Consider the following 24945-nt stretch of genomic DNA (forward strand, 5'->3'; position numbering starts at 1 on the left):
AATAATACCTTTACCATTTCAAAGTTCTGTGTTCAATAACATGTATAAGGGTTATTGTCATCCCCTCACTCATTTGGCAAATTGAACACAAGTATTTGTTAACTCAGCAAATATGCTTTGAATGCCACATTCAATCATTAATTCCTTTATTCTTTCATTTATTTAGTCAGCCAGTCAGAAGGAATTCTACAAGCCACAGACACCAGGCTAGGCTCCAGGGAAATAAAGAAAATTACATGAAAGCCCTGTGGAGTTTGCAGGCTGCTGAAAATAGAATGGGTGTAACAACACATGATGACACATTTTTCTTGGGATCTGGTCTTTACTTACAAATTTTTGGTGAAGAAAGAGTCAAGGATACTCACTCTGGGAGTCTGACTGATTATCTTTTCCTCAGGCTGCCCTTTGTTCAATTGAGATTAGAGGGAGTCACTCTCAATTCCTTTGGTAGAGCTAATTTTAGGCTGTTGTTTAAGGGGTCCTTTGTATTTCTGGAAAATAGGAGGTTCTTGCTTCTTTTTTTCTTCTTTCACCAATATTTCCTTTGATTAATAGACTTTTGAATAACAGTTTTAGAACAGAAAAACTGAGCAGATAGAACAGTGAAATCCCATATAACCCCACCCATTTTCCCCTATTACTAACATTTTGCATTAATATGGCATATCTGTTTCAATTAATGAACCAAGACTTTTATTCACTGGAGTCCATGCTTCAAATTTGCTTGGTTTTTGTCTAATGTCTTTTTTTTCTTAATTCCAAGATTCCATATAGGGTACCATTTTACATTGAGATTTTTTGGTCTCCCTATTCTTCTTTGCTGTAACAGTGTCTCAGACTTGCCTTGTTTTTGATGACCTTGACAGTTCTGAGGAGCAACAGTCATTGTCATTGTAGGATTACCCTCTGTTGGAATTTGTCTAATACTTTCCTCATATTGAGACTGAGGTTATGGGTTTTGGGGAAGAACACCAAGTCAAAGTGCCATTTCACCACATCGTATCACTGTTACTATTCCACAATGACTTATAACTGCTGATGTTGGCCTTCATCACTTGGCTGATGGAGTTTTTGTTAAGATTCTGCACTGTAAATGTACTTATTTTTCTCTCTTTCCATATTGACTGTTTGGAAGAAGGTCAGTATACACACACTATCCATATTTTAATGAATAGGTAGTTGTGCTTCACCTCCTTTAAGGTACTGAATCCTTATACTTTATTTGGCATTCCTCTGCATGGGAGATTTGTCATATTTCCCTGCCCATTTATTCATTTATGTCTATCAGTATTGATCAGTGAATATTTATTTTATACTTTGGGTTATAACCCTATACTACTTTTATATACTATGTTGTTCATGTGTACATACATTATTTTGTAAAATGTTTTCTAAAAATCTTAAAACCATAAAGTATGAATGTATCTGCAGGTCCTTAAACGCCTTCTTTACCCTCATTTGTGATGACAGGAGGACATTTGAATGTGTACTTTCATCCAGCCTCCTCCTGGTAGACACTATATTTCTTTTTGTTTTGTTACCACTTTTGTTGCCACAAATAATGATGTAAGGAATACTCTTGTGGCTGTATTTTACCCATGCCCATGAGAACTTCCTCAGTATATTTTCAGAAAATTAGAATTATTGGATAAAAGGAACCTAAAAAGCTAAGTATTCTGAAATGTGTTGCCCTGTTCTCCTGAAGAGTACTTGTAAAGGGTCCATTTTCACAGACCAGGGACCCAGCCTACAAGTTGGGTCTCTTTTGATCTTACGTGCATACTCTGAATCCAGTGTCAAACACTCCTTTCATTTTTTTCCCCAAAAACCATAAAGTGGAGTTTAACAGTGCTGTTTCTAAAATTAAACTAATTTGAAGGCTCTAAAACTCATCCAAGAAGAATATATGTGCTTCTGGAAGCAACTCGTCATCTTCCCATCTCAGTCTATCACCACCTGTCCTAGGAGACCTACATTTCTTACTTTTTAAATAGTTGGCAACTGCATGAGAGAGATATCAAATCCACAATGGTATTGAACTGAAGGAAAAGAAGTTACTTGCTTCCTTTTTTCCAGCTGACCTTGAAACCATTCTCTACAACCTTTATTGGAATCTGGAGGTATCTCAATATGTTAAAAAAAACAAACAAACAATTCTATCATTTCATCTTCTGAACCTTGGACAAAAGGAACTCTATCCACTGGTTAGATAAAGAAAATTTTCCAAGCACATCCTAATACATCCTAATTTGATAACCTGTTTTGTATCTGGTTAGTTGATGCAGGAGAAGGAAAACATGATGGTTTAGAGCTCAGTCTCTATGAAAAGACACACTTTGGTTCAAATACCTTTTTATTTTAAGTTTACAGTATGATACTGGATATGTTATCCAGCCTTTTTCCGCCCCAGTCTCCTTGTGTACTTCTGTACTGGGGATAACAGTAATCCTGTGTCAAACAGTATGGTTATAATGGTTTCACTGAGGCACTTAACACAGTGCCAGGCATATAATATGTGTTCAATACATATTGCATATATTAATGATAGGATGATGATATATTAGCATACCATATGTAATGTTTCCTTTATGTCTTTATATGAAAGCATATGGTTATGATCAGAGCTAAAATCAAGCCCTATAAATTTGACGGAACATAGGCTTCCACAACCTCACATACCTTAACTGAAGTGTCATTTTCTTTACTTTAGAGCAGCATAATGTTCACACAATCAGAGAAGTATTTATTTAGGGTTAATATTATGTATTGACAAAACATTATGGACAAGCTGTTAATTAACTTCCAAATGCAGTATCATTTTCACCTTGGAATGCTGGTCTCCAGTTTATGTTTCACGTGCAAATTAGTACTTATTTTACTTTAGTTAAAAAGAATAGAAAATGGCAATAAAATTCTTAGGGAATCTTTAAATAATAGAGCCTTCTTGTCCCTATGTGATGATGATCATGGTGATAAGGAAATTTAGTAAACCTTGTTTGTGGTTCAAACTTTGTATTTCACAGTGGATTCTCGTATTTCCTTATTTGATCTTCTCAAGAAGCCTTTTATGTACCCATTGTTATCTCTAGTTATACGAGAAAGTGGAGGCTCAGAGAATTGGGCAATTTGCATTCAGTCACATAAAACCTGCCTGTGTCCTTTTACCCTACATGCAAGTACCACTCTGTTACCATTGCTATTATGACTAAACCGTTTGTAGTTTTTCAGTTGGCTGCAGCAACTGTACTGTCAAATACCAGATGAATACACGCATACCATAAAATTTTTCCCTCGGAGAAACCTGGCATAGACACTGACCAGTAGAACAGGATCATGACTGCGTTTAGATCACTGAAAACAAAAAAGTTTTCCTTTTTCTGTAACACTGAGATTGCTTTTCTACAGAACTCATGAACATATCCACATTGTATCCCCATAGGACAATCTTACATTCCAAGCTCTTTGTATGAATATTTCAAGTTGGGGAAATGAAAGTAGCTAGCTGAACAGTCTGAAAATTTAACAAAGGCACTCTTTGCTGGTTTTGTTATTCTGCTTCACTGTCTTCGATTAAAAATGGCCACTACAGGATTTTCTGAAATGAGGTTCAAGTTAAGAATAATCCCAAATATAAGCATCTTAGAAAACTGGTTCTCTGTACCAGTTTCTAGTTAAAAACTTAGGATAGCCTGGATTTAAGCTGTGGATAATGAGGTTTAAGAAATCCACGGGAGAAATATAAACTTTCTCAAATAGCACTAGTAATGAAAATTCTATTTATGGGCTAATAGTATAGAATTGAAGCACAGTTTCTAGTAGTGTGTGAAGAGCTTTAATTTAACTTCCAATTCAGGTTGGAACGAGGCCAGATGGTTAACAAATGTATACTCCGTCTTCAGATAAAATTAATAGGATGCTCTCTCAGTAAAAGCATAATGACGAGAGAGAATGGAGTAAAAGTCCTTATTTATGGCTATGCTTATTTAAGAAGCACAAAACCAGAGGGGCAGAAGAACAAAGAAAGAGAGAAAAAACTTTGCTGTTATTATTTGGTAGTATTTCATTAGTGTGAAATTTCAGGAAACTTGATTTAGCAAATAGTAACCAAATCAGAAAAGGCTTTTGCAATGCTCCTTTTTAAATACAAGACTCGTGAGCACATCGCCTATGGTCTGAGGAAACTTTGGATAAGAGAGTTGCTTCAGATTGGTTTTATTTATTGAGCTTTATATCCAAGCTAAATTTCTACATTGTATTTGGGAAGACTTTAAAAAAAAACAAGACAAGGAGGGATTGAAGCTAAAAGCAAAATGTTGCCAGATATGGCTGATATTTGCCATTAGGATAATGACAGCACCATGTATTTTGACTTCCCTTCTGTAACAGCACAGTTTCAAGAGATTTAACGATAATCTCCATTCTGAAGACCCCTCAAAGATCCCCCTTGCTCCATGGCGTTCTTCATGTATTTATATTTATAAAGTATGCATTTTAAATAGACCACTTATTTTAAACTAGGATGAACTGCCAGTGAATATTGCATCACTAACATCACCGACATGGACAAACTAGGTAGATCCTAGGGAGAATGCTGAATCCACAGTAGAAGTAGTCTACTAGTGTTTATAATTGAATGGGTGGTAACTCAAAGAATTGGAAGGTGAATCACAATAAATTAGCCTGTACTGGAAGTCTAAGTGGAGGAGAATTGGCAGGCAATAATTTAACAGAAATTACCTGTCTCAACGGGAATTCCATTCCAAAAAGGTAATTAGAATTGTTAACACCTGCCAGCTGAGTATTTAGCTTAGATGACAAATGGAAGCCATCTGTCACAATGCCTGGTACATAGTAAGCACTCAGTTAATGAGTATTAATATTCACAAAAATGCTCAGGTATCTTACACAGGACCTTGTTTCTCTTTGGAGAACTCTGTATAATTCCTTTCCTCCCTCCCACCGTGGTCTTAGATGATTAACCATGTTGGAAAACAAAGGTGGTTCACAGCAAAACATGTAGTATCTCACCTGAGAGATCTCTGCCCTCAGGGTGAGGAAATAAGCATGACCCCTATGATCCGGGACAGTATCCTAGCAGCCTATATATAAAGCACTGAGAAGCAGGAAATTACTTCTAGAGTCATATGGGTATGTTTGTGTACCTGTTTCATTGACAGCGTGGAGATCTATTTTTAATTTACAAATGGTTCATAAATCAATTTATGTTGAATGCATAGTGAATGGAGTCCTTAACAGAGAACAGAAAATAAATAAATAGCAGCCGGGATTTTTCCTTTTGAAATGATAACAATAACATAATAATGATTTTAAATGATTCTCTTAATTTATCATTAACACTCAAATGTAGTGTATAATGTGTGCTAAACAGCATGTTGAACATGGGACATGGATTGTATCATTTAATCCTCACAAAATCCTGTGAATTATGTACTATTATTAATCCCCATTCCACAAATGAGAAAATTCATGTTTATAAGGTGGAACAAAATATAGCTGATAAGGAACTGATAAGAGCTGTATTCTGCTCTGTACTGCATAAATAGTATTCTATTATGACAGCCTCATTATTATAATTATTATTATTTACATAGCACAGTATGTCTTAGAAAAGTGAGCTTGCGTTAACAAACTAGACTCATTACTAAAATAATTTCATTTTTTGTAGATCCCAGTTCTTCCCACCCACTGTCCATTTGGGATGCCTTTAGAAAAGACAGAGGGTGTGAAATCTAAAGCAGTTCATTTAGTGTCTTCATAAGAAGTTTCAGGACAAAATGGGAACTTTTGATTAAAATGCATATGTATTTTTATGTAATCTGTGTTTTGCACTTATTCTCTCTGTCTCTATATATCACATTACCAGTGATAATCAGGAGGATCATGGCATTCACATTTAACAGTGACTTAACAAATCTGAAAAAAAATCTCAGCATTTAATTAGTAACTGTGAATTCTTATAAAACTGTTTGATTTTTCTCCCATTAGTAATTTTAACATGAAATGTAGTCACAAAATACAGTTGATAAGACTTCTTTTTAAAAAAAAAACTTTTAAAATATTTGAGTGATTTTTTTGATAGTGTAGTTGCCATGAGAATTCTAATGTATGGAGTTTAAAATGTAATGTCCACCATATTGTTTTTTTTTTTTAAGTTTATTTATTTTGAGAGAGAGAGAGAACAATATGCATGAGCAGGAGAGGGGCAGAGAGAGAGGGAGAGAGAGAATTCCAAGCAGACTCTACACTGTCAGCACAGACCATGAGATCATGACCTAGGCCGAAATCAAGAGTCAGACACCTAACCAACTGAGCCACCCAGGATCCACCAGCAATCCACCATTTTGTATAATTCAGTCACACAGCTTCTAAATCCAGGCATCAGAATCTATTTGTCATGTCTTTTGTTGGGGCGGAGGGGAGAGGGTTGAAAGCATCAAGAAAACAACTCAAACAAGCTTAAGCCAAAAAAAAGAAAAAGAAATGTATTGACTTACAGAAATGTTCAAAGAGAGATTTGGGGGGGGGGGGAGCATCAGGCATGACTTGATCTAGGCGTGTGAAGAATCCCAAGATTCTTGCCTTTGTAGTAGCTTTAGCTTTCAAAGATACTTGCTCCATTTGGTGGGAAGGAAATTGTTGCCTAGAAGTTCCAAGTTTATATTCTGTCTGAGCAAACCACAGTGAAAAAAACGATTCTCTTTTCGACAGCTCTTCCAAAAACATTCACAGAATTGAGTATTGTTTTCTCTGATTGGTTGTCTTGATTCTCATAATTGACCAACCCCAGATACTATGGTGCATCTGCTTCTAATGGCAAGACCTTTATCTTGTGCTCTCTCCTGAAGCCAGAGGTCTAATGCTTCCAATTCAAATCAGATGAAGTAAAGTTAGGAGGCTCTTTAAAGGAAAATCAAAATTCAGACAGAAACCAACCAATGACCCAATCAAATATGGATCCACTGCAATTGAGAATTTAGGACTCTAAATCTTATACCCTTCTTCAAAATTGAATAATCTTACGTTAGAAGATTATATTATAATCTCCCTAATTGAATGGTTTGTGGGAGAAGATTTATCACTCCACCCCCAAATGAGGTAAAAAAAAAAAAAAAAAAAAAAAAAAAAGATGTTCTTTTTTATGTGAGAAACTTATCTCTGTGTTCAGCCTTGTGTCTCTTCTACATTTCTACATCCCTTGCCTTTTGCTATTATTCTGGTGTAAATTAGACCTTGTATGTTCCACAGCCATGGCTTTCCACTAGGATTCTACTGCTTAGTTCTGGTCTTGTATTCCACTGATGTTTAATACTTCAGAATACCATTTCTATGTGTGTCTAATAGCCATACCATACTGAGAATTATTTAAGGCTTCCTTAAAATCGATGTTATAATTAAAGTAGAACAAGGCCAGAGCATATTGGGAATTCTACTAAATTGGTTTTCCAAGAAGCAGACCTTGAAAGGATAATTTTTTGCAAGTGGTTGGTTAGAAGAGTTTTTAGAAAGAACCCATGGGAGAATGAAGAAGTGGGACAGGGAAGGAAGAGTAGCCAAGCAGGGTATGGTATCAAGCAAAATGTCATGGAAGTTAAATTTGCCTCAGTCCTGTATGGGAGCTCTGGAGAGACTCACACCTGAGAGATGGCCCACCAGCAGGGGCAGGGAAGACAGAATATTTGTATCACAGCACTTAGTCAGTTGTTGATTGATAGCTGTCCCTGGGGATATGTAAATACCTAGCTGCTTTCACCTCTTTGAAGGGAAAGTTAGCTACAGCAGCTTGAGGGTGGTTGTCACAAACAGATACAGATACTCAATGTTGAGGGTAATAGCACTTCAGAATCTGTGGTGGCTAAGGGATCAGAAGGCACACAATTAGAGTACTGACATTGTCTGCTGCATTACTTCTATTGGAAAGGTATATCTCTATGGATATGCCGTTTCATCCATTAAGGGAAAAAAGCGTATCCAGAGAGACTTCGGTGCTATCACTGAGTTCTGTGGAAAGTAGGAATAGTTAGGATGGATGGGACTTGTTCTTTTTACCCCAACTTAATTTGGACACTTAAAATGGCGAGCCACTTGAATAAACATTTTTTTTTTTAAGGCGGCGGGGGGGGGCACCTGGGTGGCTCAGTCAGTTAAGTGTCATGATCTCACCGCTCAGGGGTTTGAGCCCTGTGTTCAGCTCTGTGCTGCTGGTGCCAAGCCTGGATCCTGCTTTGGATTCTCTCTTCTCTCTCTCTCTCTCTCTTTCTCTCCCTCCCTCCCTCCCTGCCTCCCTCCCTCTCCCCCACTCACACTCTGTCTTTCTCTGCCTCTCAAAAAATGAATAAACATTAAAAATTAAAAAAAAATGGAGAGCCACTACTGTAAAACCACAAATGCCAAATCCGTGGGTGATCCTACAAAAGCTGTAGGGTCTGTATTGCCTTATGATTAAGTACATAGCTTTTAGGGCAAAGAAACTTGGAAATAAATCCTATTTATGCCCTGTAACTATAGGAAAAGTAAATGAAATGATCTTTGCATGTTTTACCCATACATAATACCAGGCACATAGTTCGTGGTTAATAAGCAGTAGCTATTTATTGTGATATAATTACAATTATTTTTATTAAATGCCAAACTGACTCAGATTTAGATAGTTATGTTAAAAATTGACTTCTGTTTTCATAATCAAAATAAAGAACTATTATATAACTGGGAAATACTCAGTCTTTACTGATTTTGTTTTGTCTGAATGCTTTAAGTTAAAAGCTTTTTTTAGTTAAATACTCTTCACGTATTGGTCATAAACCTCAGAGGTACACTGTCATAAAAAAATGGGAAAGGATCATGAATTTAGACAAGTATCTGAGCCTCTATTTATTTTTCTTTTTGTAAGTAAATTTTCTTAGAAATTTTTATTACATAGATAATGAATGCTTTTGTAGAAAAATAATGGAAAATAGAGATAAGCAGAAAGAAGAAAATTAAAGGCATTAATATTCCTACTACTCACAGATAATAACTTTTACTGTCTTCACATATGTACAACATATATTTAAAAAATTAGATGATAGGGCATATACTACAAAATTTACCAGACTTGGTGAAGATCTTCCTATATGAATAATTTTTCTTCTAGTACTTCATTTTTATTTGTAGTTTTGTATTCCATAAAATGAATATATATAAGAAAACCAGTTATCTGAGGTTAATTGTTGGTAGGAATATGCCATTCTACTAAAATGTCAACCTAAATTTGTGGTAAGTGGAAAGTCTTTTTAAGAAGACAAAAACTAAGTGTATCATAATAATTATTTTTTTGTGTGTTTATAAGAATTCAAGTCACGTTTTTAACTATATACTAATTCTGAGAAGAATAGACAAATCACACACTGACTAGGGGATATGTTTTCTGGCAAATCTATAGGAGCACATGTATGGCTTTCTACGTTGTTTATGTCTTTGATTTGAATGGAAGGGCCATCATTGTTTGCCAATAAAAAATTCCTTGGACTTGATCAATTTTGCTTTATTTGAATCCTCTACTGAGTCACCATCACCAATTTTCTTCAGTTGTTTACTACTCAAATGCCACACCTCGTAGTCACCACTTTGTATTTCATTAGGTGGCTTCCCCACATTATTTTTGTTAACTTGAAGAAATCCTGTATCTTTGACAAAGTTTACAATTTGGCTTTGCAAAATGATTTACTTTCATTATTATTGTTAATTTAAAAATTTAGAATAGAAACATTTAAATCATCTGGAAATCTATTAGGGAAAGAAGAATGACTTGGCAGTAGGAAAGGAAAGATGTTAATGTAAATAGATTAGGGACTGATCTTACAATCCTGCTATAACTTTACATGTAGCCTGCATTTCTTTATATTATATCTGTAAAAAGTAAGATCTTTCTCACCACGAATTTCTAAATTCATCACTCTTTTTTAGCTCTTTGATTCAGATATTGTAAATATATTTTGCTATTTTAAAAGATATTCATATTAGACTAAAGATATTAGACATAAGGTATTAAGCTAAATCTATAAATAAAGGAACTCCACAAATTCTAATGGTACAATGTAAAGTTATCTTTTACGTTATTTATTTATTTATTTTTGGTTTTCATTTTAGATAAGTTATAAATGAGTACATTCTTTTGAGGATGATGAAACCTATACTCCCAATTTATATAGATCTATTACATAGTACTGGTCCTGCTTGATAGTCTAGCTCATTCATCACAGAGGTCTTCAGTTATGTATTAGTACCAATTTAGCTATAGAGCAATCTGTATTTTAATCTTAAAACCTATAATATATAGAAGAAGCTTGCCTACTCTTAAATGTCACATGCTCGCAAAGAATTTCCTGACCACCATATTTACACTGATAAAATCTTGTTCCTATTTCTGCACTCTGTTTCCTTTTTGCAGTTACTGCAATTTACAAATGTATTATTTTTTATTATTTATTTATTGTATGTTTCTCTGCCGGTCTTTAAGCAACATGAGGGTAGATAATGTATCTATTTTATTCATCGATTTATTTCCTGATAATAGCACAATGATTTGCACATAGCAGGCACTTAAGAAGTATTATAAATTGCTGGATGAGTGAATGGTGAATGCTTGCATGATCTGAAAAGTAGTCATAACATAATAGATTGATTGGAAAATTTTCCTTGAGAGTTATTCTTAAGGACACTCTTAATTTATCCTGCTGTCGTAAAGACTAAATCGTCTTCTATTCTAATGAGGTATAACTGTTTAGTCCAGTCCCCGATATTAGTTGGAGGAGGTTGGATGGAAACCCGTTGCCAGGGAAAGTCAAGTACAGCAAATCCCAAGCTATTCTTGAAATCCCGAACTTTCAACAGGAAGATGAAGGCTTCTATGAGTGCATTGCAGGCAACCTTCGAGGAAGAAACCTTGCAAAGGGTCAACTCATTTTCTATGGTAAGCTAATAGAATTTCAAAAAGTATATGAAATTTTTGGTAATATCTTTCATAGGAGATAGTGAAGGTCATTAACATGGTGTGGAAAATGTCATAGGAGAAATAAAGAAGACACATGTGTAGGTTAGGATGCTTAATACACTGATGGGCAGGTGGGCATGACCATTTTTAAAATACGCTTTTAATTCCATCATGGTCTTTACTTGCTATTATTTATTATAATTGCCTTGAAAGTATCAGCAATGTCACATTAAAGCTATAAAAGTTTATAACACAAAGTACCATAGAATTCAATATATTTCCCATAAAACATTCAGCAACAGCTCATGACAATCTTAATTATAATCCTAAGTAGAATTCACAAAAGGAGAGACTGACAGGAGAAATATAATACTGAATGGTAGTTTTCAGTATTTGTTTCTATTTCCCAGATTTTGTCTGTTCATATGTAGATAATAGAAAAATAATGTTATTACTACACTTAAAATATATGTTGGTCTCAATTACCAGAATCTCAAACGAAAGCAAATATTATGTAAAAATTGGCTTCATGTCTTCTTTTATTCAGGCCAAAATATACAGTTGCATAAAGTTTGCTTCTTTTTTTTTTTTTTTTTTTACAGAAAATAAACCATAAAATATACTCCAGAATTATCAAAATGTTTGGTGCCCTTAAGATATTCTTAACTTATTTTTGCCAAATTTAATATATCAGTACTGGAGAACTTTTTAAGACTGTATTTACACATGACCAAAAATACTTTTCTGTGTGACATGTTTACAAACAATGATAAAGTAATTGGGGAAAATATGTATTTTTTTCATAACTGGAAAAATCTAAGGTATTGTAATTACCTCATAGGAATGGCAATTGAGTATCCTGTGGGGAGAGTAAATTGTGCTTTGATTATATTATTTTCCATTTCCTTTAGAATTTCCTATTTTAACCTTGAATGAAAAGTATTATTTTATATATATAGAATATGATATCCTGCTGATTATTCGTCTACAGTTGTAGCTATATATACAGGTATTTTTTAAAACATTCTTTCACATCTAGCATCCATTGTAAATAAAATAGTAAGGATGTGACTGGGAGTTTTGGGTGGCACCAAGATATTAAAAGCTTTGGCTAGTTTTTAATAGAGATTTCATTTTTCTATTAAGTAGACAAAGATATAGCCCAGTGATTAAACAGGAAATGAAGGTATCTATAAACCAGAAGTCAATAAGAAAGTGCTTTCCGTATAGAAACTGTTAACTTACACAGCAGATTTTACAAATATTAATTCATGTCATTCTTAATGATAGTAAGAAGTAGAAATATTTGTCATTAGCTATTTAATGAGTCCAAATGGTCCTTGTGGGATAATAACAGATAATTGGTCAATAAGATAAATATTATACTTCTTATTAACCTATTGATTTACTTGTTATCATGCTCCCAAAGGAGCAGAGTATTGACTCAAGTACCTGAGAATTGCATAATACCTGATAATTTTAAGAAAAGAAACGGTTTTATTATATTGCGGTGTTTAAATTCAGAACCCTTTTCTTCTATATTCCATCTTTATTACCTCGAAAAGAAATCTTTAAGTATCATGATTATAGAAAATGATACCATTATAATAATATCATTATAGAAAATGAAACCTATTCAGAGAAGTTAAGTGACTTTGCATAATCACTCAGTAGGGAAAGAAAGAAAATCTAAAATCCAAGCCCATATAGTTGACCTGAAATCCTAGGTCCTTTGTTTCATGCATTTCCTACATTGTTGAAGATTTAAAACTTTGGTCTTTAGAATCTGAAGCATGCAAAGAATTTACGTATTAACAAAATAAATACATTGTAAAGTTATAATTATTGCACTAAACATTAAAACCATATGTATTTCAAACTTTTACAACCTATGTGAATTTTATATGTATTTATTTCTTTTCCCAGGTCAAACATGTTAAGAAAATTTCTCAACAATCTTCACAGATTATAAAATTTTGCTAATAACATTCAGAAACATGATTCACTTTCATCCATACATCTACTTCATCTAACTCTTGCCTTAATTTGTCCCTCAAAACTGTGATAATCATATTCTGTAACTGGAAGTTGTCCCGATTTCCACAGGTGGTAATCCCAGGCTTAGTTTCTACTACAGTGAGACATCATGATTCCTTCTTCTCAGTGACCAGCTCTCTGAAGGACCTTTTATCTTAGTGGAAGCAGATGTTGCAATGGGAAAACCCTGGAAGTCAGACATACTCGTACAACTTTCAAAGACTCTCAGTCACACTTCTTTCTCCAGCCACTGCTACAGTCACCAGCTCTAGGTTTTGTAGGTATAACCTGATAGAGTCTTGTCTCAGGTGCCACACCAAGTCCGTCTTGTTTCCTCCTTCGATTTTCTTTGTTCTCTTAGAGCCTACTCAGCACTTCGGTGCACACAACCTGGGTCTGCTAATATAGAACATCTATACTAACCTTGAATGATGGTGGACAGAAGCCAATGAATAAATACTTCCTCTTCCTTTTCCTCAGTAGGCAGTTGTAAAGACCCCTTAGAAGTTCACAGAGGATCAAGTAACAGTGGCCCATCTTGGTGGCTAACTTAATAACTGACCCTTGCATTGCCTCTTTCCTTCCCTGTAGACTCTTCCTCTTCCTGATGCCTTATCTTTGGGCTGGCATTCCTAACAGGCAAAATGAACATGACCCCTTAACTTAGGCTCTGCTTTCAGGGTTCAAAGTTTGGCTTCTCTGTTTTTTAACTATGTCTTCTCGAGCAGGTTGTCTCACATGTCTGCAAACATCTCTACAAATGACTAGAGGGAGAATTAACTGCAATTACATATCTAGCTTATAAAAGCCTGCAATTCCGAAGGAAATTGCATTCACTCCTACGTATCTGAGGACAGACCTAAATAAAAGAGGGATAAATGACACAGCCAGGCAGCCTCCTGTCATTTTATGAAAGAACATTTAATTTACACCCCACCTGTTTCTATGAATTATAGTAAGGATAATACTACCTGACACCTAAATAACACTTTAATGTTAATTAAACCAGTTGGGTTTTTTTTTGCCTCAGTACAATGTAGAACTTGGTCATATTACAAAATAAGGTTTTGGATAATGGATGCCCAGGATTAAATTTAGGTGCTGAGCTTAAATAAAACTCGAAAGTTCTCATTTCCTATCAAGAGTTTTATGTTGGGGAAAAAAAATTGGACTCTAATCCTCCTAAAATGTGATAAGGCTCATATTTGAATTGTGCTTCAAGCTATTGAATTGTAATTATGTCTGATATAGATAAACTTCCTTTTAGTTAGTTCAAACCAAATATAATCATGGACCTTTGCTCACAGTGGGTTCTGATTTAGTATACATTTTCTAACTTGACCTATGTACTAATATTTACCATGAAATTATTCTCTGGCCTTGTTCTGCATTTGGACGTTTTCCTACAACTCCCAAGTTGCTATAAAGGGACATCACAATGACAAATGGCAAACATTTATCTTATGCCGAAGGACCACTGATATTTACAAGATTTCTGTTGTTCCACATTGAGGCTTCTACATTTCCCTTCCCTCAATCGTGTGTTTTCAGTACAATTGGACCCAGTTAGCTTTGTCCTTCTGCTTTCTATAGTCCTTGGAATGTTGTGCAATGTTTTGGATAATTGACTTGCCAAGTAGTTGTTCTTATCTGTTTTTGAAACAGCCCCACCAGAATGGGAACAAAAAATCCAAAATACTTACCTGTCTATCTATGACAGTTTGTTTTGGGAATGCAAAGCTAGTGGAAAGCCAAATCCTTGGTACACTTGGTTAAAGAATGGTGAACGCCTCACTCCAGAGGTAAGCAACTATGTTGATATTAAAATTTCACCTATCTCCTAGGGAAATTTTTTTACTACCAGTAACAGCTAATGTTTATGGGATGCTTAGTAGGTGCTAGGAAAGGCAGTATACTCCTCACATACACTAATTTATATAGTACTTAAATAAGCTCAAAGTAGCTATTAATATTATCCCCATTTTTCAAATGAAAAAATTAAGGGTAGAGAGGACAACTTGCATAAGGTCACACACTACTCAGTGATAGATCCATATTCAGATATCATCATCACCATCACCGTCTTAATTAACATCCACTAAACTGTTGTATGAGCCTGGTCCTATGTAAATATTTTTCCATGCGTTTTTTTTGTATCCTCATGACAATTTTATGAGAGAGATGCTAGTATTATTTCTTCCATAGATGAAGAAAATTGGTTTCAGACAGGTTAGGTCACTTGTCCAAAGTCACACAGTAGCTAGTAAATATTAGAATTTGTTTTAAACATAATCTGATTATGGAATCCAAGCTCTTAAACATTAACCACTATCTGGCTTTTACAAAAACTAATGACCCTAAACCCATAGGATGTGGAGAACTGAGGCAATTATCCACATTTTTCAATTTGGAGCATACTTTATTGTATAGTATACTGAAAATGAGACAAAATTGGCTTTCCCCCCCCATCACATTATCCAAATAATTGTGTTAATTCTCCCTTTTACTTTGCACTTGTAGGCACAGCTTGGGCCACAAAGAACATCTAGTGTTTAGAAGATGAAAATAATGCTCTTCTTTGTTTTGGTTTTAGTGAAATTTTCTTCCTGAATGCCTTTTTGCATAGAACATTTTCTGTTTCTTCCAGCCTACTTTCATTATCGTTAAAGGATGGTAATAGGTATACTGAAATATTTTTTTTAATTATATTTGCTCTATTAAGCTATTTCATTATGTGCACTCAAAATTGTATTTCTCTACTCCAAATGGGACTCTGTAACAGATTTGGCTGTTTCAGCATACTATGGTAGGCTTCAGAAAAGGAGAATTTAACTCCTCCAATTAGAACTACCAAGCCATCACATTTCAGGTCTTTGGGAGACCTTATGATGGAAAGCCAAGGATATTTCTAATCATTATATTCATGTCTAACATTATTATTAGCCCTATTTCCTGAAATAATTGGAAGGCTAGAATCATCCAAATTATTTTATATACCATATAACAGAGTTAACATACATTCTATGCAGACAATGCCAATTTTCAAAGAAATGAGAGAACGTACAATATACTAACTACTAAAATTATAGGAAGGATATTTCTTTTTTTAACTTCAAAAAGCTGCTCGGAATCTGGCAGTATGTTAAGCTCCATCTTCATAAACATCAGTTCTCATGCACCAAAATATCATATATTGTAGAAATGTACCAATGTTTAATAGTGTATTCTGGTTAAGAGAGTGCCTACATTAACACACTAACATCTTTATGTGGCTTTTCTTTTATTAGGAAAGAATTCAAATAGAAAATGGGACACTTATCATAACTATGCTGAATGTGTCAGATTCTGGTGTCTACCAGTGTGCTGCAGAAAACAAATATCAGATAATTTATGCAAATGCAGAATTGAGAGTATTAGGTAAGTCATTCATTTATAACTGAAAAATTCAAAATGACATTTTAGTGAGCTATGATTATACATAGTATCAACCCAAGTTTTCTGTAAATTAGAGATTGCTTTCCATTGAAATAATGGGAAATGTCTAAATTAACTATAAAAAAAAGGCAGGGTGAAAATCATTATTCTGCTTGAGCAATACATTAGTGCTTCCAGAGAAGTCTGCTGTTGAGTACATCCAAGCCAGAACAAGGGTCCTCCAAAGCTGATCGTAGCACATGGGTTGAGTACAACTCAAAATTATCCTTTAGGAGTGTTTCAACTGCTAACAAACAAAAGATAGGAAAAGAAAATCTCAATTTATAGTGATTTTAGCAGGTATTTATTTTATCTTTTAACAAGAATTTCAGGAGTGGTAACTGAACCACAGCACCGTGATTGATAATATTATCCTTTAAATTTTCCCTCATGCTTGTAGCCTTGAGGGAGTGACTGCTCTAGCTACAGGAATAAAATCCATACTTAAGGGAGAAGGAGAGGGAAGGAAAAAAAGTGACCAAATCTATCCCTCTCATTAGAAAATACAAAATTTCTGTGCATCCTTACAGTAAAATCATTTTATGACAATGGCTAGAACCCTGCCACAAGACCACCCAGACCTCAAGGAAAGCTGGGAAGATGAGTCCTTGTAGTGGAAAATTTAGGATAGAAGCAGTTCAAGAATGATATTCTCAGTGGTGTGTGTTACAACAAACAACCCACCAGTCTCTTTTAGCACAAAGTTTTCTTAATGGTAGGAAGAAATGGAATGAGAGAGGAAGGATCAAGCAAAGAGACAAGGTTTCATAAGCTTATGGACAATGGCCATTGATTTGTTTATTCTTCCAATCACTACTATTTATTGAAAAGTTATTGTGTAGTAAGTAGTAAAGATATAATTATCAATACTTAAGTGATCTTTACTTTCATAGAACCTATAGTTTCACTGAGGAAAAAAAGCTAAATTTTAAAATATGATTATTATGGTGAATAACTGAGAAGGTGTTATCAGACTTCATGACAAGCTGAAAATAACCTAAATTGAAGATGTTCTCTTGAAGCCTGAGATCCGTAGAAAAAGCATGCACAAGTCAGTAAAGAGAAGCAATACTTTAAATGCCCAGAAACAAGAGAGCATGGCATATCTCAAGGAATTTCAGCCCACTTAGACTTCAAGCTAGGAGTGAGGATTGGACACATGGCTTCCCACATTCATGAAGCTGGAAAGACTCAGATACATCCAGGCAGTCTAATAATTTCTCACCCTCATGAATTGGTATTTGTTCAACATTTATTGAGTGGGGACAAAGTTGAAACTGACATTTAAAAAAAAAAAATCTGCTCAGCTTGCCTGCTTCTACCGAAGGCAGAGTATTTCCATTTAGCTGGTTAATGGCTTGCCTGAATAAATCTGACAAAGTGATAGAGTATTTCTGCTTTATTTCAGTGATATTTTATATTTCCCATTTAGGATCATTACCTTGACTGGAAGAGATTTAATGATTTCCCTAATCAGGGTTAAAATCTCTTCTTCTCTCTCTTATGGGACAACCTTCACCCTCTTTGTTGTAAACACGATTTAGAATGTGGCTCTTTGTAACTTGGTTCTTCCCCTGCCCTGATTGCCCTTTGTTATTTCAATGACTAGAACCAAAACAAAAATAAATTACATTTATTGAACACATACTTTGTGCCAGGCACTATGCTAGAGTTCTTTACAGATGTTATCTCATTTAATCTCCTCAGTAAATTTCTGAAGTAATTATCTGTTGTCATCTTCATTTTTCAAATGAAAATAGAACTCCAAGATGCTAAATTGGTAACTTGTCCCAGAACAACCTGAGCAGAATAGCTTGAAAAAAGCTCTGCATGTTAACCTTAAATCCTGTCTCGTATACTACACCATCAGGTTACCACGTGTTAATTAAGTGACTAACTTAACAATTTGGTTTTAATTTTGTTTTTAGCCTCAGCTCCTGATTTCTCTAAGAATCCTCTTAAAAAAACTTCAGTTGTGCAAGTTGGTGGGGATATCACTATCAAATGCAAACCAACTGCTTTTCCTAGGGCAGCTATCTCCTGGAAAAGAGGAATGGAGAGCCTAAGACAGAGCAAAAGGTAAATAGATCTCTTTTGTTTCATATTTTGAGATATTTTGCCGTATAACGTCTTCCAAATCTAAGTCTTCTAAATCCTCTCCCTTAGGGTAAGCTTACAACTGGGTACTCACAGATACCAAACATTTTCACATGGCAGCAAAAACTAAAGAATCTTACAAACTTAAGACCTATTTGTATAATTTTGCTGCAACATATTTAGTGCATGCACTTGTAATAGACATATTTTAAAAAATCCTTTAAGACCTTTTTTTCTATATTCAGCTTGCAGCTTCTTCCTGACCCAGCCTGCTGAGAAATCAGTGAGAAGAGCATTACATAAAAGAGAAAGACACTTATACTCACACACCTGGTGTTGTGGTTTTTAAATAGTCACACAGGTGTTCGCCCCATGACAAAATGAATTCTCCACATGAAAAAAAAAAATGTAGAGAGGTTCCTGTAGAGAAAGAAAAGAGGTTTCCTTCTGTTCTAGATGTGATTGAGAAATCCTGGATCAGCACTGGCATGTTTTCTATGAGAGTTTAGACAGAGCAAAACAGGTGTTTTTCTCTACTTAGAATAAATTTTGCTGCATTGTACTATAGAACCTTGTATACCTAGGGACGACTAGGCAATATGTGTGGCTCTATTGGAATGACCCGTGCATGTTACCGTGTGACCAGATGTGCAGTGGAATACTACCCTGCATGAGCCACTGTGCTGAACATAGGAAAATGTTTCAGTGAGCTCTTTGTCAGATCATATGTGTCATTAATTCATATGCGTAGCCTACTAGTCCAGTAACATAAATGAACAAGACAGGCCATGCAAAAAAAAGGACAGGGACACCTGGGTGGCTTAGTCAGTTAAGTGTCCGACTTCAGCTCAGGTCATGATATCGTGGTTTGTGGGTTCAAGCCCCACGTCAGGCTCTGTGCTGGCAGCTCAGAGTCTGGAGCCTGCTTCAGATTCTGTGTCTTCCTCTCTCTCTGCCCCTCCTCTGCTGGCACTCTGTCTCTCTCTTTCTCTCAAAAAATAAACATTAAAAAACGTTTATAAGAAAAGAAAAAGGACAGCTGAAGCATGATGTATGATAAGATATGGAGATATGGTGGTTGCCAGAGTATGAGACAGGTCTGGAGAGTGAATTCTACACCAAAACTAGATAGTCACTCCAAGTTTAGGTAGACATTTTTTTGTGGGAAGATAGAACTTGAGACAGGGTTGTAGAACTTCAAACATTTCCAGAAAAGCTAGAAATCTGGGTTTTGGCATTGAATCTTCTGAGCCAGTAAAAATGTCATGGGCTGGAGGCAGGGATGCCATTTTTATTTCTGATCTAGGACTGCCTTTGTAGTCAAGAGAGAGAGAAAAGGGGGTTAAAACAAACAAGAAGAGCAGATGGTATAGAGTGCTATCAGGGTTATATCTGGAGCCTTGAAGATGCTCTCCTGACATGACAAGATAGACAAGATAAAGACCTTTCTAGGGCACTCCCATTCCTTGCTGCCCCCTGTCTCCAGTGGTCTGTATAGCCCTACACTGAAGCTTTTCCCAGGACAGGGATTTTGTCAAATCTGTCTGTGCATGCCCTGTGCCTTTGGTATAGAACCTAAACTCAATAAATATCTGTGGAATGAATGAATGTGTCAAAAAGGATGAATATATAAGACGTCACTAGCTTTAGAGAAAAGCTCTTCTGGACAAGATGCCTTGCGACATAAGAGCAGAAGCTTCAAAGCCAAGGGGAAAAGATTGATGAAGGGGAAATCTGTTTCCCTAGCCCTGACTGGGCTCCTTCCTCTGTGTAGACTGCCTAGGAGATCACTGCAGGTATTCTCAACAGCTTTGGATGTGGATTCCTTTTAAATGATTCCTCTTTGATTCCTAAAACTTAATTGAGGTTCGAAGACACTGCTGTAGAATTAGAAGACTCAAGAGATACCAAAGTATCCAATGCAGCACTTTGTACTGAGAGTTGGGACAAATCGATTACTTCATTTCCTAAAGTGACTCAAAGTCCTCACATAAGGAGCAGGAATGAGTGTTGTTTACTTTCTATAAACGTTAAACACTTAAACACCATGTATGTGGGGAGGAGAAAGAGAAGGAAGAATATTTGAATAAAGTAAGGAAATAAATAAATAAATAAATAAATAAATAAATAAATAAAGTAAGGAAATGAGAGGTTTGAGGGAAACTGCTTTGAAATGACTTTTCAGGTTTATGTTTTGTTTTGTCCCATCTAGAATGAATTTGGGACCTTTTCATCTTTTGAATAATCACTAAGAGCATATCAGAATAAGCATTGTCTCACTATAATTAATTTTTTTAATGTTTATATTTATTTTTGAGACAGAGCAAGACAGAGCATTGAGTGACAGGGGAGCGGGAGGGTGCAGAGAGAGGGAGATATGGAATCTGAAGTAGGCCCCAGGCTCTGAGCTGTTAGCATAGAGCCCAACTTGGGGCTCAAACTCTCAACCACAAGATCATGACCTGAGATGAAGTCAGACGCTCATACGACTGAGCCACCCAGGCACCCCGTGTCTCACTATAATTAAAGGAGTGATCTGTGTGATTTCTATTCACAGATGCTTCTTCTCTAATTTCGTTCTCTCATTGCTATAGGACTTCATTACAGGTTTCAATAAAAGAAAAGAAACAAAAAGAATTTTCTCCTGAGCACACGTCTTGAAAAATTGAAAAAAAATAAATAAATCTGAGCCGCAGAAGTACGTAGTAATTACAGAGGTGTATCTCTGCCAGTTCTAGATTACCTTAAGCAGTAATTTGCAAAGGTCATACAGCCATCCGTGAGACTTTGTGTCTCTGCATGATCCCTGTCCTGTCCCTACTTCTATTGCCTTCTGACCTGACTGGTTTCATTGAGTGCATGGCTTCATGCTGCTTTTTGGGAAATACTGCATCTGTGTTTCTATTTGTGTTGACTTAATGGGTTTTTTCTAGTCTCATCATGGGGATTTCCAAAGAAGTTGAAGGTAAAAATTAGAGAAGGAAGGAACAAACGAAGGAAGGAAGGAGAGTAGGAAGGAGTTTTACAGAACTAGATCCTAAATTCAAAGACAGAAACACTGAATCCCAGTGTACATTTCGAAACGCCATGCCAGACTGCTTATTTCACTTCAGTAGAAACATAAATATAATTCCTACCCTTTCATACCTCTGTTAAAACATGACACAGCTGTACACATAGAAAGGTTTAAAAAGCCACATATGGACAACAACTTAAATGTTTACAATGATCCCAAGTAGGAATAGTTTTTAGTTCTTGACCTGTGTGGGAAAATGCACATTTTTACTTTCTGTTATAAAGCTTGTATACGGAGCTGTCTCCTTTGAAATTTCATTGTCACTAACTCTTGCTTCCAGTAAAGTGTAACTGCCTAGAGATGGTTGAAAGGACTCTAAAGAAGCCTATTCAAAGTAATCTTACTGTATTGCCTACTTATAAAAAAATGGTGGCAATATATATATTTTGACACTTTCCTCTACTCTTACATGAAATGAGACAGCATACATCACCTATATAGTAAATGATAAAGCTTAGACTCTATGCCAAGTTGCCCATCTCTTTTTCCAGGTCTATTCCACTCAACAGGTAACAGAGAGCATACTTGATTCTTCATTTTTGGAATGGCTGTTATTACATGATTTAACCTACTTTCACGTGTTGGTAATTCAGATCAAGCAAGAATTCTAAATATAATTAATATGTTTCTTATTGGCCTGTGTGCTTCAGTTGAAGTCTTGACTCTTTTATGATTTCTGTCTTTATAAGTACTTGTATTCATGGCAGACTGTCCAAGTAGAAAAGTTTTCCTACATCTGAAAATAGATAGATGGCATTACAGTCCACAGGCTTCCTGGTTTCCTGCTGGGAATGTATGGTCTTAAGACATCTACTTCATTCTTTTTGGAGCTACAAGTCATTTAGCAATAACACCTAAACTGAACAGAAGCAGAGGTACGTTCCTGTGGTGAAAACGGGCATGTGTTGCAAAGAATCCTGCATTGGGAATTAGAAAATGGGGATTTTGGGGTGCTTGGGTGGCTCCGTCGGTTGGGTGACTGCATTCACTCAGGTCATGATCTCACAGATTGTGAGTTCGAGCCCTGTGTTGGGCTCTGTACTGACAGCTCAGAGCCTGGAGCCTGCTTTGAATTCTGTGTCTCCCTCTCTCTCTGCCCCTCTCCCACTCATTCTCTCTCCTTCAAAAATAAACATTAAAAACTTAAAAATAACAACAACAACAAAAAGAAAACGGGGATTTTGGTCCCAGTTCTGTCACTGATGAGTGGCCTGACCTTGTATACAACCACTAGCATATTCTCTCTCTCTCGCTCTCTTTCTTTCCTTTGAGGTGACTGTTCTCTGGATTTATTTAAGGTGAAATACAATCAAAACAACTTTAAGAAACATTAAACCCTATACCCATGTAGTGACTGCCAGAATAGGGTTTATATATTAGAAATAGAAATAGAAATCAATGCAAAACATTAGTGTGCCAGGTTAAAATTGCAGCTGCTATCATACTTATAATTTTCTATGTATTGCGCTGGTTTCCTCAGGTGGCCAAGCGATTGAGCCAGACATGGTGATTGCTTTAAATTGTTCAAAACAGCTAAAATGATCTCATTGGGTGGATTCAGAGGTTAGAGAGCCCTAGCAGCCACACTGTAGCACCACAGCGTGGTGAGAACCACTGTTTCCTTCACCATTATATGCCCAGCACCCAGCTCAAACCTGGGACATAATAGACATTCAATAAATATTTTCTGTGTTGCTAAATCAATGAAAGGTAACATTTACTTTGGGTTGTTCATATCTGCCTGACTTAAGACATTTTGCATTTAAACCAAAAACGTACTTAATAATTAATAGGCCCATGATGTGTTCATTCAGTCTGTAAATATTTAATGAGCACCTATTTTGTTCCAAACACTGGACTAGGTGTGGTGGGTAAAATGTTAAGCGAGTCAAATATGTGACACATAATATCCTTTCGTAAGAAAGTGTTTGTCTTTGAAGTTATTGGGAGTCAGAGGGTCTGGGTTCAAGTCCTAACCCTACCCCTCATGTAGTTGATAACTTCTAGCAAGTCGTTTAACTTCACTAGTTCTCACTTAGAGAAAATAGTACTTGTCTCTCCCACATGGTTCTATGAGACTCAGTTGGTGGTATCTGTGGAAAGGCTGGGTGATCTCTATACTCTACTGCTATCGGGTGCATTTATTGCTGTTATCTTAATCTTCATGCAAATCCCAGTTACACATTCTTACCTCTACCAGCCAGGGTAAAACCCACAAAGGTATCTCTGCAAGGCATTCTGAGGCAACTGAGGGAATCAATTTCACATCGGCTAAGTTTGATTAATCGCTTCTTTTTTTTCCTCATGGATCCACTTAGCAAGTGAACTGACAGAAATCAAAGGCCTAGATTTATTTATCTCCTTGTGCTCAGCGACTGCTGGCTATCTGCTCAGGGATCACCTCGTAAATTTAATAGGAAATGTTAACCTGCTGGACAGACAGCTCAAAGTTGTCCTCTGACAGGCAGCATTAAATACAGTGCCTAAACCACCTGGGATTTGGTCAGAGTGTGCATAAAATCTCTGAACAATAAAAATAAAGAGATAGAATGTTTTTCCCATTATTGAAATATAATTGAATTAATAAATAATCCACCACATTTCTTCATTCTTCTAAAAAACAAAAAGAAAGGAAAGAAAAATACACATTTCTCTCTCATTTCCTAAGATAAAATAAAATAAAGCAAAAGAAAACAAAATAAAATCCTGTTATATAGCAGACAAATGGTCATTAATAATGAAAATAACCATTTTAAACACTTTCTATAAGTCAGGCAGTATATCAGATACATTATATATCTTAAAATTAAAGTACACTTTTTTCATATGCAGATACATTCCTGAGGAACAAAGTTGTCACATAGTTACATATGGTTACTTTTCTACTACCTTTACCCTGGTAATCTCAAAGAGCTGAATAAAAAGATACTTGGAGATTCACTGACTATCAAACTGAAAAGTAGAGGTTCTAGCCCTTGGCAGTTGGTCTTAGAATGTGATTATATTTCTCAGACTTGATATCAGAACACTGGTGAACTCCTAGAACCAATTTTATTACCTCTATCCACTTGGGGTTGGAAAGGGGGGGCAGAGAGAGAGGGAGAGAGAGAGAGAGAGGGAGAGAGAGAGAGAGAGAGAGAGAGAGAGTGAGAGAAGGAGGGAGGGAGAGTTACAAACAGACCTTCTCACATCCATGAATTTTGTGTGCTTTATTCTCTAATACTGATACTCTGAAACCCTGTGTGGCCCTGGGCCCTTGACACAGTACATA

The 24945-nt window shown here is 35.8% G+C and overlaps 1 protein-coding gene across 1 annotated transcript in view; it reads left to right on the top strand.

Moving 5' to 3' along the window:
* The window catches only part of CNTN6 (contactin 6), a 226497-nt gene that overhangs the window by 133204 nt on the left and 68348 nt on the right, over window positions 1-24945 (top strand). Inside the window, exons 7-10 of the mRNA XM_049640894.1 lie at window positions 10785-10969; window positions 14693-14829; window positions 16315-16444; window positions 18430-18580. Of these exons, the coding sequence (XP_049496851.1) occupies window positions 10785-10969; window positions 14693-14829; window positions 16315-16444; window positions 18430-18580 (603 nt within the window). The remainder of the gene's footprint in view (window positions 1-10784; window positions 10970-14692; window positions 14830-16314; window positions 16445-18429; window positions 18581-24945) is intronic.

This window comes from Panthera uncia, chromosome A2 (assembly GCF_023721935.1).
Source record: "Panthera uncia isolate 11264 chromosome A2, Puncia_PCG_1.0, whole genome shotgun sequence".
Classification (NCBI taxonomy): domain Eukaryota; kingdom Metazoa; phylum Chordata; class Mammalia; order Carnivora; family Felidae; genus Panthera; species Panthera uncia.